Here is a 14,710-nt window from a genome sequence, read left to right as displayed (position 1 = left end):
AAACCAATATTAGATTCTACTTTTTTTTGTGTGCCAATGAGTCTACTTATAAAACACTTGAGAGGTCTCTGGATTCTGAAAAATGAAAGAGGTCTGGAGATATTAAACTTGCTATTACACACAAGATGCATTTCAGGGTTATAAATCTTTCAAAGGGCTACTAATGATATCATAAACTTCAAGTCTGATGCCTGAGGATCAACAGTGACAACAGTTCAACCCAAAACTGTTTTATAACATGTTAAAATATCTACCTCAAGACATTAAAAAAGACAACAAAGAAAATATATATAGTTACACATAAAGGCAAGACTTCTAATTTTGTGAAACTAAAATGTTTTGTACTTATGAATGCTGATGCTAGGATGCCATGAATGTCGCATGCTAGCAGGGGAGCACAAAGTTTTACTCATTTGGATGATGGAGTCATATGTCCTTAACATAGGCATAACCACCAAATAAACATTGCCTATGTATTCTGGGACAGATTTTCAAGCATGCATGCACTTTTACATACGCCCAAATTCAATGCACAACACTCTTCCACGCTAATTCATGCACGCATGTAGGTATTTGTACACAAACAGTTGCGCCTATACAAGTTAGGCACATGTGCGTACTCGCAAGCATTTTAAAATCTGGCTCTATCGATACAATAAACGTGGACTATCCAGATTAGAATCAAAGGGTATGAGGAACAACTGTTGTACCCAGAAAGAGTTGTCAAAGACATATTTTTGTTTAAAGTCAGATAAACAGCGTAGCTGACCTGCATTTTGTTTACACTAAGTTTTCAAACAAAAATACAAAACAAGGATGTTATCAATTACACACCAAGAACTGGGAGGTCAGAAGAAGGGAACAGAACAGAATCAAATTTTGCAAGAAACCCATGCATAGCAGAGAGTACAGACAAGGGAGGAGTTCCTCTGTCCTTATCCCAGATGACCCATGAAATCCTAGGAGACGTCACTCCAGAGGCCCTCTGACAGGGGCACTTGGAGGTCAGGGGACATGACCCACACGGGTTTGCACACACATCCTATTAACTGGTTTGGTCCCTATACACACACTCAAACAATCCTCTTCATGCCCCTACATTCTGATTATTCTTGTTCCTAGCACGGGTGGAGTTGGAGTTGGAGTGCTGGTCAGTCAGAACATAGGTGCTCTTGCAGCCTGTGAGCACGGCTGTTTCGGGATACTGCCACATTGAGGCACAATTTGCCTTTCAGAGGTGAAATGAGTGGATTGCTCCTGTGTCATTATCAGACTTACCACTTGCTTGTTTTGTTGCAGCAAAGGGCAGGAGAGATCAAGTTGAGGATTTGCATAAATAGGAGTCAAAGTGAGTCGGGAAGGGGCTGCGCAGATAAATTTCACAACGGCAGGTTCGATGGCTGGAAAAGGGTTGGTAACTGTGGGCTTATTTCCAACGGTTAAGGCAATCACCTGTATGACATTTGGGAAAGTCAACAAGAAAGCAAAGAACAACAGAGTGCAAGTATATTTTACAGGTATAACTATCCTGCTTGAGGCATCTCAGTTATTTTCTGGTGTCAAGATAGAATAAATAAGATATGATATGAAGGGCTCATGAGTTCATGCCCCAATCACTTTCTATACCACAGACAGACAAGTGAAAAGGATACATTTTAAATGCTGTTCCAGACCATTATCAAAGCACAAATCCTCAGTCCCTTTTCATAGTTATTACTATCTCACCAAACTGACAAGAAGGCGGCTTTCAGAGCTTATAAAGACAGTCATCTGGGGTCATTCCCTCATAGGAGGGAAAGGAAGCCAACACAGAACTGAGCTGGAGGTCCTGTAGCCACTTCAGCAGCTTTAAAAACTAAGTTTGTTTTTTCATTTTTTCCCTACAGCTCTCTCTCACATGATAATATCAGACTGAATTGAGTGCAGGCACCTTGGGTTTTCCCCTTCTTGGCTGCCTATGAATAATCCCTATCAGCTATTGGTGAGAATTATTGCAATGCCATTCAAATGTGACCATTTCTGTATCATGAAGGTTCCGAATTATATTTTCTTACAGAGGTCCCCGATGGAGAGGTAACAGCAAGAAACTGTTTCTTTTGGACTAACCCTGTTAGATTCATTTGGGCTTTGTGCAGTATGCATTTTGGGATGCCAGCTACATTCGGTAGTTAATAACCCTTGGAAGATGATTAGATAACTGGTCAAAATGTAGACCACAGCAAGGCAATATACAAACTGAATAGTATCTGCAGACAGGGGGATTCACTTCTACCACGTATTGCAGAAAGAAGCGCTAATGGATCTTGGCTGTGTGTGTACCAAATCTTTGAGCATTAGAGCTGGACACCTTCCCATATGTGACTGGAGAAGTGGCATACCAAACTGGTACATCATGGAGAGAACTTGGGGCCCCCTTATTGATATTTATTCAAGTCAATGGAGCTACACCAAGGATTAGTTTGATCCAGTATTGCAAGTTAGACTAAAGAGTTCAGTCTCTTAAAATAACCTTTTGCAATTATCTTATTCATGGTAAATACATTCAACAGCAGCTATAAGGATTTATCTGTTTTAATACCTTCCATGATATACAGTTACTATGAACTGGCTTCATACTACAATAAAGCCATTGTAATCCTCTTTATAACAATTTCAAAAATGCTTCACTCTTGACTGATACCAGACTGAACAGAGGTCATAAGCAATAGGCAGTCATGTACTTATTCAAGTTCCATATTGGCTTATTACAAAAGCTGTTAATCATTTGGAGGCTATACTTTATCATAAATCAATCTGGTTTCTCTTCTCAATTACTCTGCCCAGGATTTGACAGAGAACAACATAAATAGCTTCTGGCACTTACTTGTTCTCCCAGGGTCTTGCAAGATACTCTAACCCAGTGCTGGAAATGATTCCGAGATGTCGGAGGCCCAAATAAAGATAAACCAATACTTTCTGTATCTTCAGCTGTGATGTTCCTAAAGAATTTTGAAGGTTCTTGTACCCATGGTCTTGGTCCACCTTCAAACAACATGTCTTTGGAAGAACCCAAAGTTACCAAGGCAACAGAAGAAGGATCTATAGTCTGGAAATGAACAAAAGTTAAACTCATTCATATACACCATAACATACATAAATACATATATACACACACATATATATTAATATGATACTGAAATCTATCAGGTGATCATACATTATAATGAAATTTTTCTCATTCTCAGTGGAAGAGCCATTTGATTATCATTTCTGTTTAGCTGATGATCTGTTCTACAAAAACTTTTATAAATATGGTTAATTCAGAACACAGCAGTACTAAAATGATTAGCAACAATTAAAAGTAAACTTTGCTCATTAGGGCTATGCCCACAGTGCCTTAGGAACTCTGTTTTTCCTTCTATTGATGATAATTCTCCAATCTCCCCCTCTTATGTTAACTGAGCTACTCCGGGGGGAAGAGATTCTGAGTAAAATCCTGGTCCCACTGAAGTAAATGGCAATCTTCTCATTGATTTAAATAGGGCCAGATTGCACCCTCGATCTTTTGAAAACCTTCAGGTTGATTAATCTCCCAGGTACAGCTGCTCTTCAGAACCTGCATTTTACACCCTGACTTTATTTACCCCACTAAATGAAACGAAGGTCTCACTTCAAAACCCTACAGGAATATTAGAACAAATTCTGCACTGATTTAAATCCTAGCCCATCTCATTGATGTTGCCTGCAATGGAAATCAACAGGGAAATTGGTTTGACATTTTTAATATACAAAGAATCATCTGTTTCAAGTGTTCCACAACCTGATGTTAGTAAGACAGACCAAGACTGATCTGGACATAGGATGGCTCAATTCTTTCTGTGAAAATTCGTGCATGCTGGTTGGAGGAACATGGTTATAAATACTGGGCACAGACTAATTTTCACTCAACCCTCATAGGTTATTCTCGTTGCACAGACATCCACATGTTGCCAAAACTGTAAGTTTATTCATTCATATGCTTTTGCCCTGTCCTTGACTCATATTTGTCTTCTTATGCCAAGGATTCTTCCACTTTTTCGCTCTGTGGACCACTTCACAAGAGACATTTTAATGGAAGACAACTCCTCCCAATGTCTCACCCCTGCATTTTTATACATAAAAATATTTCATTCTTCAGATGGCAACAACAAGGAAGAGTACTATGGATCACTGTTTGAAAACCACAGTTCTAAGGTCTTTCTAAAGTTCCTGTCACTGTGCTATCTAAGCACTGGCCAACAATGAAAAGATAACAGAGTAATCCCTAGAGTAGTCTATCCTCCCCTCTTCCATACACCCATGTCCCTTTTATTCATTGCCCTCAGAAGGGATGCACTGATGTCATATCTGTAATACTTCTAATGAATAGATAATATCTTAACTCAATGGGAGAGAAGATCTTTTATTCTGTTCTGGATAGCTCAACATCCTCCTGTCTGAAAGATGTGCAAGGATCTCCTCTTTTTTTTAAAAGACTTCTTTGATCTAATCATAGAATCATAGAATATCAGGGTTGGAAGGGACCTCAAGAGGTCATCTAGTCCAACCCCCTGCTCAAAGCAGGACCAATTCCCAACTAAATCATCCCAGCCAGGGCTTTGTCAAGCCAGGCCTTAAAAATCTCCAAGGAAGGAGACTCCACCACCATATATTCCATAATATGGAATCCAATTATTACTTCTGTTAAAGGCTATATTTAATTTCCCCAAACCTTGTGCATTCCATTTTGTAATCTCAATCTGTGTATTTTAACACCAAGAAATGAAACACTCATTCTTCAACTGATGCAATTCATATAACTTTTTCCCAGTCAAATGGACTCCTCATCCCCTTGTTAATACAATACCTATATTCACTTGTATAAACTCTTACATGTCAATTTAATCTTTTGAATTTACTATGTATGCTGTGTTCAATCTTCAGACACCCAACAGCTTACCTAGTTCATAGAAACAGAACCGAAAATTTGTGGCCTCTTTGCCCAATAAAACTGTATTGGGAGTTAGGTTTTTTTATGTAGTACTCAGAGCTGAATTTAGAATACTTTATAAAAGTAAAATTGTAATAAATATAGCCAGTAATTAAGATGATGGAATGATTATTGGCAGAGGCGAAGCAGAGTTCAGGGGATGGGAGTGGGACACAGTAGCAAATGGACTCTTATTTTATTTGTTTATTTTATTTTAACTATGTTAGTCAAGTATACTAGGTTAAGACAGACTAGTGTGTATTTCCAAATTGATCCCCACTTTCAGATTGTTGGACAGAACGCGCCCTTGTCAAAAAATCTCTACAATGAGCCTTGGGGATGAAATACAAAATTAGTGTTTTAGTTCCATACTGGTGAAACAGGATTTCTTTTACTCTGATCAATGCTGCAGAAACAACTCTTGGACAGAATGTAATCTTTTAAAGTGAAATCATCGTTAGACAGATGCAAATTTATTTATTCCAGATTCTGAAACACTGCTATCCTAACATGCAGCAGTGGTAGCCTCTGTGGATTCAGTCGCTGGCATCTAATCATGAAGCTGACACACTGTCCTATGCTTCTTAATCATTCCTTGGACTTGTGAATACTGTCCTTTAAATGAGGTTCTTATTTCACTTTGTAACCTGTCCAATGGTGAAACACATTTTAATTGTTTGCAAGGAAAAAAATACTCAGTTCCACAGACTACACAGGCCACCAGACTCTGCCTTTTTTGCCAAATAATAGTTTTGTGTGCTGTGACTACAGGGGTAATAGGCTACTCTTGCTTCTACCTGCTGCTGTGGCCATGCAATTGTGACTGCTCTCATTACTAGCTTATTAGGCCAATCGTTAATCATTTTAAACAGACAGTTAGATACAAGGAAGGCTTTGAACCTCCCACCACTTCAAAGTTTACTGATGAGTAACTAATTAATTCAACAGTTATAATATTTTTCTCCAAAATGTATCTGAGTTCAGAAAGATTCAATTTCTTGAACTGATTGACAAGTCCAGATCTCTTTATAAGCCTTGTACTATGTGTTATCATTTAGCAGCATATTTTCTCCATTTAATTCACCTAATAGCACCTTCATCTCCCAGGATTTTATATTACTCTTATTGAGATCTGCAATATACTGCCTTTGCTTTATTACTGTGGTTTTTATAGTTCCTTTTTGAAGTGAAGATGACTGTGGGCAAATTTAGTACAATATTCATGAAAGTTAGAGACTAGCAAAACTAGCTAAAAACAGGAATAGTCTGAACAGCATGTGCACCCAAGTTCTCTTACTCTCACATGAAATGTCCCTAGCTTCTGTTTGCCAGAAACTGGGAATGGGTGACAGGGGATGGATCACTTGATGATTACCTGTTCCATTCATTCCATCTGGGGCACCGGGCATTGGCCACTGTCAGAAGACAGGATACTAGACTAGAGGGACCTTTGGTCTGACCCAGTATGGCTGTTCTTATGTGTTCTTATATGCATCACTCTTCCAACAAATCCACACTCATGGTGACAGTATCCCCTGTTATTCAAGTCCTAGGTCTTTTCTTCAGTCCTGTCTATCTGTGATTGTTTTCAGATAGCACCAAACTCGCTTTCATTTCTGAACTAAGGGAGAAACAGAAATACAGTGCACTAACCCACTACAGAATTCTACCAAGTCCTTTGTTTGGCTTGGGGCACTGATTTGGTCAAGAAACATCTCAAAGACATCAGGTAAGTCGTGGTACATAAATCAAACTGCCTGCAGTAAGTATTGGCCCTGATTCTGAAAAGTACTTAAGCCACTGGTACTTAAGCACATGCTTAAGAGACATGATTACCTGAATTGAGACAGCCCCAGTCAATGGACTCTCATTTTCATATACTAGCACATAATATCAAATCTCAGTTAAGATTTAAATGAATTTTCAAGAGTAGACTGTTTTAAGAGCATCAATTAAAGAGAATATCTTACTACAGGCTTACTTTTAGTGGTAGGTAGGCAGCAATGGTGATGCTAGCACTAAGGTGGACATGACCATGAGTGTAACTAACAACAAGCGTTGTGTATCCTTGAGCCTCAGCTTTCACTCTGACTCCACTGCAAAAATCAGAACTTGGCATAAGTCTTCCTGTCAAAAAAAACCCAAACAAATAAAGAGTAAACATTTGGGGAGAATAAGCGAGACATTTTAATACAGATTTTAATATAGCTTTCTTGACAGTATTACGTTTGTGCTAGAAATATGCAGGGAATATGTACAGATAATTTCAGTGACTACACGGAGGAAATGCAATACCCATAGCTCTATTGAATAATGTATTGTCATTAGCCTCAAAACTGTCACCTTATGAAACATACAAACTTATTAAACTTCTTTTCCTTCCAAATTTTTCTAAAAGGACATCAGTCTTCTCTTTGGGATACAGAGTAATATAATTTGCTCTTTCTTTTAGCAGAGTATTTTTTCCTTGCTGTTCTAAATTGAAACTGGCTTGTAATTAAGCCAAAATAAAATGCACGGTTAAAACAATCTTTACTGCACAGAGCATGATGTATTACCTACATTCAAGTTAATGATTAAGTTCTAAGTTTTATCTAGGGGAAATTAAGTTCTTAGTTTCATCGCATGTGCCTGTTTGCTAAGCCAGATGTTTTGTGGGGTTTTCTTTTCTTCTCTCTCTTTTTTTGGGTTTAACTGGATTTTTTTTTAACAGAACAATGGCAAATAAGGTACATATCCAAACTAGGTAGAATGACATTTAAAAGAGCTGCCTCTTCAGCAAGCAGACGCCCTAAGTCTAACAATAACTGCTTTGGCGGCTCAATAATACAACACAAGGAAGAACTAACTAACAAGAAGCAGGCTAACAAAGGATTGTGGGTGCAAGGTAATCTGGTCCAGCAGACACCAGATGACAACAGAGTTGCTCAGCCTGTTAGTGCAGAAGGATTCATTAATGGCAAATTTAGAAGAGATTGCACATTCCATATTCTGGTCAGACAAGTGCTATAATGGTGGAAACAGCTGGGGAAGCACCTGAGGAAATGCACTGCTTAATATAGTAAGTTTCAGAAGGACAATCCTTTGGCCCTGCTCCAATGACTGCAGTGAATGGAATTTAAGGAATTGCTATCCTCGGCCCCCATTTCTCCCAGAAAACAAGCAAACAATCAAATGGGTGAATGGCTTAATAGAATTGAAAAGAGAACTTTATGCAAAGTTGGGCACGGTATCATAAGTGAAAGAATTTGGTATCTTCACGTCAGCCAATGTGACTCCTCAAAACCTGACATAATTGGTCATTTCTGGTGAGGAAACCATCAGGTCTGTTACAGCAAGGACTTTGAAAAAAACAGTGGAAAGGTCTGGGGTAGAGCAGCGTGTATGTGAGTCTGAAGATTCCTCAGTGTACTTGGCTTATTTGTTGCAAGAGATTTTGGTATCCTTAAATACTAAAAGACAAAGAAATAAAAATGCTACTCCAAAAAAAAAAAAAAAAAATAGGCATCTTCAATATACAGAAATGTTGGACTACTATGGTCTCTGTATTTGCAGTTGGACATCTCTCTAGTAATCTGCCATGAATCCATTAAAATAGGCCATTACAAGTAGGTGAATGATTTATATTTGTAACATCTCTATTTGTCTTGTAACCTGAATTGAATACATGGGGTGGGGGTTGTTTTGTTTTTTAAAATCACCTTGGAGTGGTTTGAAGACGCCGCGGTTTTCTACCTCCACGACTAAGTCGAAATGTGAACAATCGCTCAGTGTGACCATCTCACTGGTTTCAATATTCACTAGGCCATTAATCCTCAAGGGCAGCTCCAGTATCTGACCCACACGTGCTTCAACTTGACACGGTGTGAACTCCATGCCACTAGGTTCAGTTACATATACCTGAGAGAGACAAGAAAAAACAATAACGTAAGACACAGCTACATAAGGAACTAGAAAGAAAGTTTAAGACTCAGTAATTACGTTTTCCCCCCAAAAAACCCCTCTCAAGGACACCTCATCACAGTCAGTTTCCCTTTGAGAGAAGAGGGCTAGAAACAACCACCCAGAGTCCCAACAGTGCTGTTCCCCATAACTGCCAGGGAGAGGTGCGAAAGAGTGACTAGAAGTGTTCCGTAAAATTTTAATACTCTGCCAGACAAGAGATCTTTTCACAAGTGCATTGAAACCTGCACCTATTTTTATGCACTCTATAATCTGCTGCCTATTTTATTCTGGGATTATTTTAAAACGTTGGTCCTTCCCCCCCCCCCCCCCCCATAAGACACTACCACAGATTCCGACAGAGGAAATTTCTGAGCTGAAGTTCCACAGGTATAAGGGCTTGAACCAATCCCATTGAAGTCAATGGGAGTCTTTCAACCAGTTTCAATGGGCTTTGGATCAAGAAAGGAGATGGCAGCACTGTATGAGGGAAATGCTGGTGGAAGTTTATATTAATTTTTTCTATAACTATGTTAATAGACTCTGATTAAGGGAGTCTTTTTTCAATAGTGTATTTATAAGAGATTGTCAAGGGTGCTCAGTGCTTGGTATAGTTTGGGGTTTTTTGGTACAATAGCAGAAATCTCAGTAAGTAAAATGACAATCTGGAGCTTGATCCTGCAACTTTTATTTATGCAGGTAATCCTTACGTGAGAGGCGACAAAGAGTCCTGTGGCACCTTATAGACAAACAGACGTATTGGAGCATAAGCTTTCGTGGGTAAATACCCACTTCGTCAGATGCATGATGTGAGAAGCACCTCTGACATCAAAAGGGTTACATGTGTAAGTAAGAGAGGCAGCATCAGATCCTAGGAGTCTAGATGGTCTGAAATGATTAATAGAATGTTTAAAGACATTATCTGAAGTGTTGATGAGCAGGCCCTTGAATAGTATTTGTTTGTTATTCCGATTTGTTACCTTCTTGCTAATGTTAAAGAAACCATCACAGACGGATTGTAACACTTCATAACCATTGCTGTGATCAAAGCTTTTCATTTGCAGCATCTTTAACTTTTTAAACCATCTGCCAAAAGCTTCAGGGTAAATTGTTAGACCATATGGTATGGTGTTAAACTGCAATCCTCATGGAACATAAAAGACTATTCTTATAACTTGCTTATCAAGGTCAGCGGATAAAGCTCCTACCCCAAACACTTCAATTTATTCCAAACAGAACACATAACATTTAACACGTTAGCAGAGATGCTCACACGATGCTCAATTTGCTCAATGTATTGCTCTAAAAGCTTGCATGGTAAGAAGCATTTTTCTGAGTTATTACCGTCTATAAACTTTGAATTGTATTTGGAAATAGAGCTTTAATTAAAAACATCATTTCTGAATCTCCTGCAGGCAACTGTCATATTGCTAAAAAGTGACATCTTTGGGACACAGATAATATGGGCGCAGTGTCACAGAAAGATTGTAAAGTAGTTTCCATCTTGCTTTAACACTGGTTTAACAGCCAGATCATCACAGTTTACACATTTAAACACTCTGTTTAATGTCCATTTAAACTACATTTTGTAGAATTGATGTAGTTAACTTAAAATACATTAAAAGCAAGCTGGTGCACCCTGCAAAGATGTTGCAGATGCAGTTTGACCCAGCAAGTTTTATTTCGAAAGATTTTTCCCAACACAGTCATATTAAACAAAAAAGTCTGGCTGCTTAAATAGCTCTCTTTTCATTACGGGACAGTACTGGAGAGCTTGACAACCACATACTCTCGCACACTCTTGCCAGAAGGAGCTCTGAAGCAAACAAGGGTACAATGTGGAACCTGAAGGATTTTAGCTATGCTGGATAAGGGGGGGGGTCATAAAAGCGATTCGGCATTTTGGGTCACCAGTGTCTGCAATTTTAATCCAATCAGTTCACTCCACATCAGCTGCTAAATTATATCCATGCACCTGTTATGCAAGTGCATTCTTCCAAGTCTACAAATGCTCTTCCGAACTCAACTGCCACCTTTTCTTGGAGATGGCTAGCATTTTTTTTTTTTTTTACAAGGCTCTCAGTTGGATGTAAGGGTGAAAAGTTGCTTGCCAGACTGGGTCTCTCATCCCTTGGCATAAATAAGCATATTCCAGGTGAGGAGTTCTCTATTTATAACCATATTGTACACAAATATACCTGCTCCAGGTCTCAAAATAGTCAAAAAAAAAAAAAACACACACACAAATTTGCAGCTCTCAACCACCATCTCTTACTTCTACTGCTGGAGTTCAGGAGCAAGCTTTTACCCCTCAATTCAGGTTCTCTCTACTCTGTCTTTTTCAAAAGCCTGCATTCAGGCCATGCTCATGCTTCAGAGGCTGCATTTCACTGAGGGTGATACAGACAAGGGTATGTCCATTTTGGCCCCAATCTAGCTTAAAAAGTTAAGCATGTGCTTACATGCCATGCTATATTGGGGCTGCCTGTATTCCCAAGAGCACCATGAATGCTACACAACAGTTGAATACAGTGAAAAATAACACCATTTTTGAAGTATACAGAATGCAGTTACCCAAGATAGAATCTGACCAGAACAACTGGGGCTACTGCCTTCTCTTTTGTAAAATAAATTAATAAAATAAAATAATATGGTTTATCCATTAAATTTATTTTCTTCCATTTTTTGTTCAGGATTACTTAAAGGCATTGGCCAGTTCTCCATTAAGGAACATTAAGCATCATGTAAGTTCCCCCAACTTCCAAAGCTGCAAAAATGCGAGGAAAAAGTATTTAAATTCATGGAGCTCCATCATAAGCCTCAAGTAAGGACTTTTCTGTTCCCCCACTTCTTGTCACAGAGATTTTCTTGTAGGTAGATTGTGATGCTTGTTCCTAGATTTTTCGCCACTAGGTCACTACCACAAGCAATGATTATTCTATAAAAGCAGTAAGAGCGGGTGTGGGTTTGCAGAGAGGTGGCCAATGCTTCCAAATGCCTCCTGACTGAGGTATATTTTTTTGTCCCCTGTATCCTTCTAAAGCAGAGGTTCCCAAAGTGGGCGATACCGCCCCCTGGGGGGCGCTGGAACGATCCAGGGGGGCAGTAGTTGCCTTGGGTGCAATTGGGGGGCGTTGAATAAAAATAAGGGGGTGGTGGAAGCATAAAGAGAATATAAGAAATTTTTGAAAAAATGTTCGCACATGTTTCATCTGTTGTGTAACATAGAGTTAAAGTTATAGTGATTACTTTATTTTCCAAATAAATTCACAAATTATAACCGATCAGGTGTCAAGTCCGCCAACAGCTCTTAACAAGCAAGTGTTGGCAGGCAAGCGTGTTGCGCATTGTCGGGAAGTCCAGCATGCATCGGCAGGAATATGTGCGTGTAATGACTTGTTTACAATACAATACTATAAATAGGTGACATGTATGAAATCTAATTTAGATTGTTTCTGACTTGCATAAAAAGCAGTTAATAATAGTGCAATAAGTATTTAAAATTTTTTATTCATATTCGATACCTTCGATCTTTACGGATTACGGATCACATACAAAGCAAATTGTATTATTGTTGTTTCAATAAAACAGCAATTTACACGTGAGTATTTTTATACATTTTCTTACATATCTACCGTACATTTGTGTCTCTAGTGCTTACTAATAAAATCGTAGCAGGCTTGTGTCGGTACAGTACTATTTGAAGTGTACAGTCAATATATTTGTCATATTTTATTACAATATTAACAAAAGCGGGGGAATGAAATCGTAAAAAAACTGTTAACTATTAACATTTATTTATATCTATCGTATCATCTGTGTTAAGTGGTAAATAAGGCGTGTGTTAATAAGGAACAATTATTTAAATAAGGGCAAACTAAGTTAAAACTATTAACTGATTTTTAATTGCATATTGATTATTTTTTAAATTAATTATTTCTTGATAAATTTAGTTTGATATTTGACAATTCAATATCAAATACATATATCTAATGCTGAGCAAAGAACAAAACCCAGTTTATTAGTTTCATTAGTATTTTAGTTTGGTTGTCTTTTGTCATCTTATGCAAAAACCACTGTATACCTGATGTCGTGGGCGATATTCTAATAACACATCTTTCTTTACTATATTGTAGGACGTAGGCAGAAATATAGATACATAAAAGAACGCAAATTTGTCACTGCATCTTTCTGTTTGTTCGCTTAAAGAAGGTAGATTTCCAGGGGGGCGCTGAGTAATTTTTTTTTCTGAAAAGGGGGCGGTAGGCCAAATAAGTTTGGGAACCTCTGTTCTAAAGCAATAACCCACTAAAGGAATCATGGTGTCTTTTCTAAACAAGTTTTAGCTTGTTTGGGGATCTGGAGCTCAGCTAGGTTTGTCACGTGGGATTTTGTAAAATTCTGACTTTCTATCTTTGCTGAGAAATGCCCATCCACCTGGATGGTGTCTGCTATCATTTAGGATAAGGGAAAAACAAACTGTTTCTGGCAGAGGCTCTGCAGGGCAACAAACAGTGTTTTAATTAGGGTTATCAGGCTGATTGCTTGGCCTGCAGCAAGTGAGTATTTGTTACTTTTTTAACAAAGAATTCAACTGGAAAAAGCCTTTCCTGGGAGAGGAGGTAAAGGGACACGCTAAATTTCATCGCTGGGACTGACATTAAAATAGTAATTAAAGAGATAGTCTGAGAGGAGCCCCCAGTAGGGTGAGCTCTGACTCAGCTTGCCTGCCGCAGGGCATGGACGCAGAATTCTGTGGGACATGTGACCAGGGGTTGTGGTTTAAGAGACACTCTGCTTCTTGACTGACAGCTCTCCCTGCCTTCTCTACAGCTGCTAAAGTCAAATTTCAGAAGAGACCAGAGAAAATACTGTTTACCTTCATTTCTCCATAGTGCAGTGGGTTCTGAACATCATTTGCCTGTATAACACTGACACCAATATCACTTCCAGTTGTCATGACTCCTTTGACTGTTACTGTAGCAACAGCCTGGTTAGAATAGGACCAACTGAAATTTCCACTTCCACCGTGAGCCTAAAACATGAAGGAAAAAATATTTAATTTGTATTAATATGGTGCCCTGTTCTCTCTGTTACCATCTACCCAAACTTCGGACATAGTACATAAAATGCTAGACACACTGCATAGAGTTAAGAATGCTAGCACTGAAATACAGTGAAACTGAGGCACCAACACTTTAAATCAGCAAGGCCAGGGATTAACAGATTCCTACCCTTCATTCATTTTAATTTCAGATTTATTCACACATAGACATTTTGCTCATCACTGCTGCTAACCTAAACACCTCTCTCTACCACTGCTGCAAAATTCTAATGCTCAAAGATTCCTGTGATTAATAGCACTTGCAGTCAGCATATCATTTCACAAGTCAGCACAACAGAGGCCCAGCGTGTGTGATTGCTGTATTTTTCAAAACTCTGATTAATTTTCTGTTGCTGAAAGCCAAAGACAGTCAAGTGGACGTTTTTAGGTCTCAGTGCAGCTAACCTACTGTACTATGGCAATTGGCTTCTACCAATGGGAATTGTTGAGAAGTCTAAAAAGCAAAAGAAGAGGGCAGAGAAAAGGAAACAAAAATTGAATTTTTGCTGCCATCGCATCTTTATTTTTAGCCTGAACGGTATGTTAGCAGATGTTTCTGTATCTGTACATCTGGCATACATATTGCTCCAGGAATTTATCCATCAGGAGTGAGTGATAGGTAGCAATACAGATTGCCCACACTTACCTTGGGCAATACAGAGGCCTGTACACTGTGT

General features: G+C 38.6%; 1 protein-coding gene across 2 annotated transcripts in view; it reads right to left on the bottom strand.

Annotated features, from left to right (window-relative positions):
- Window positions 1–14,710, bottom strand: part of NUP210 (nucleoporin 210) — a 113,484-nt gene that overhangs the window by 52,579 nt on the left and 46,195 nt on the right. For both annotated transcript variants that reach the window (XR_010589093.1, XM_008165503.4), the window contains exons 12-16: window positions 13,809–13,964; window positions 8,689–8,887; window positions 6,969–7,114; window positions 2,864–3,085; window positions 1,279–1,452 (exon numbers count right to left, since the gene is read on the bottom strand). Coding sequence is in view for 1 of the 2 variants with exons in the window: in XM_008165503.4 (XP_008163725.2) it covers window positions 1,279–1,452; window positions 2,864–3,085; window positions 6,969–7,114; window positions 8,689–8,887; window positions 13,809–13,964 (897 nt within the window). In the remaining variant the exon portion in view is untranslated. The remainder of the gene's footprint in view (window positions 1–1,278; window positions 1,453–2,863; window positions 3,086–6,968; window positions 7,115–8,688; window positions 8,888–13,808; window positions 13,965–14,710) is intronic.

This window comes from Chrysemys picta, chromosome 7 (genome assembly GCF_011386835.1).
Source record: "Chrysemys picta bellii isolate R12L10 chromosome 7, ASM1138683v2, whole genome shotgun sequence".
Classification (NCBI taxonomy): Eukaryota; Metazoa; Chordata; order Testudines; family Emydidae; genus Chrysemys; species Chrysemys picta.
This window is presented reverse-complemented; position numbering and strand designations above follow the sequence as displayed.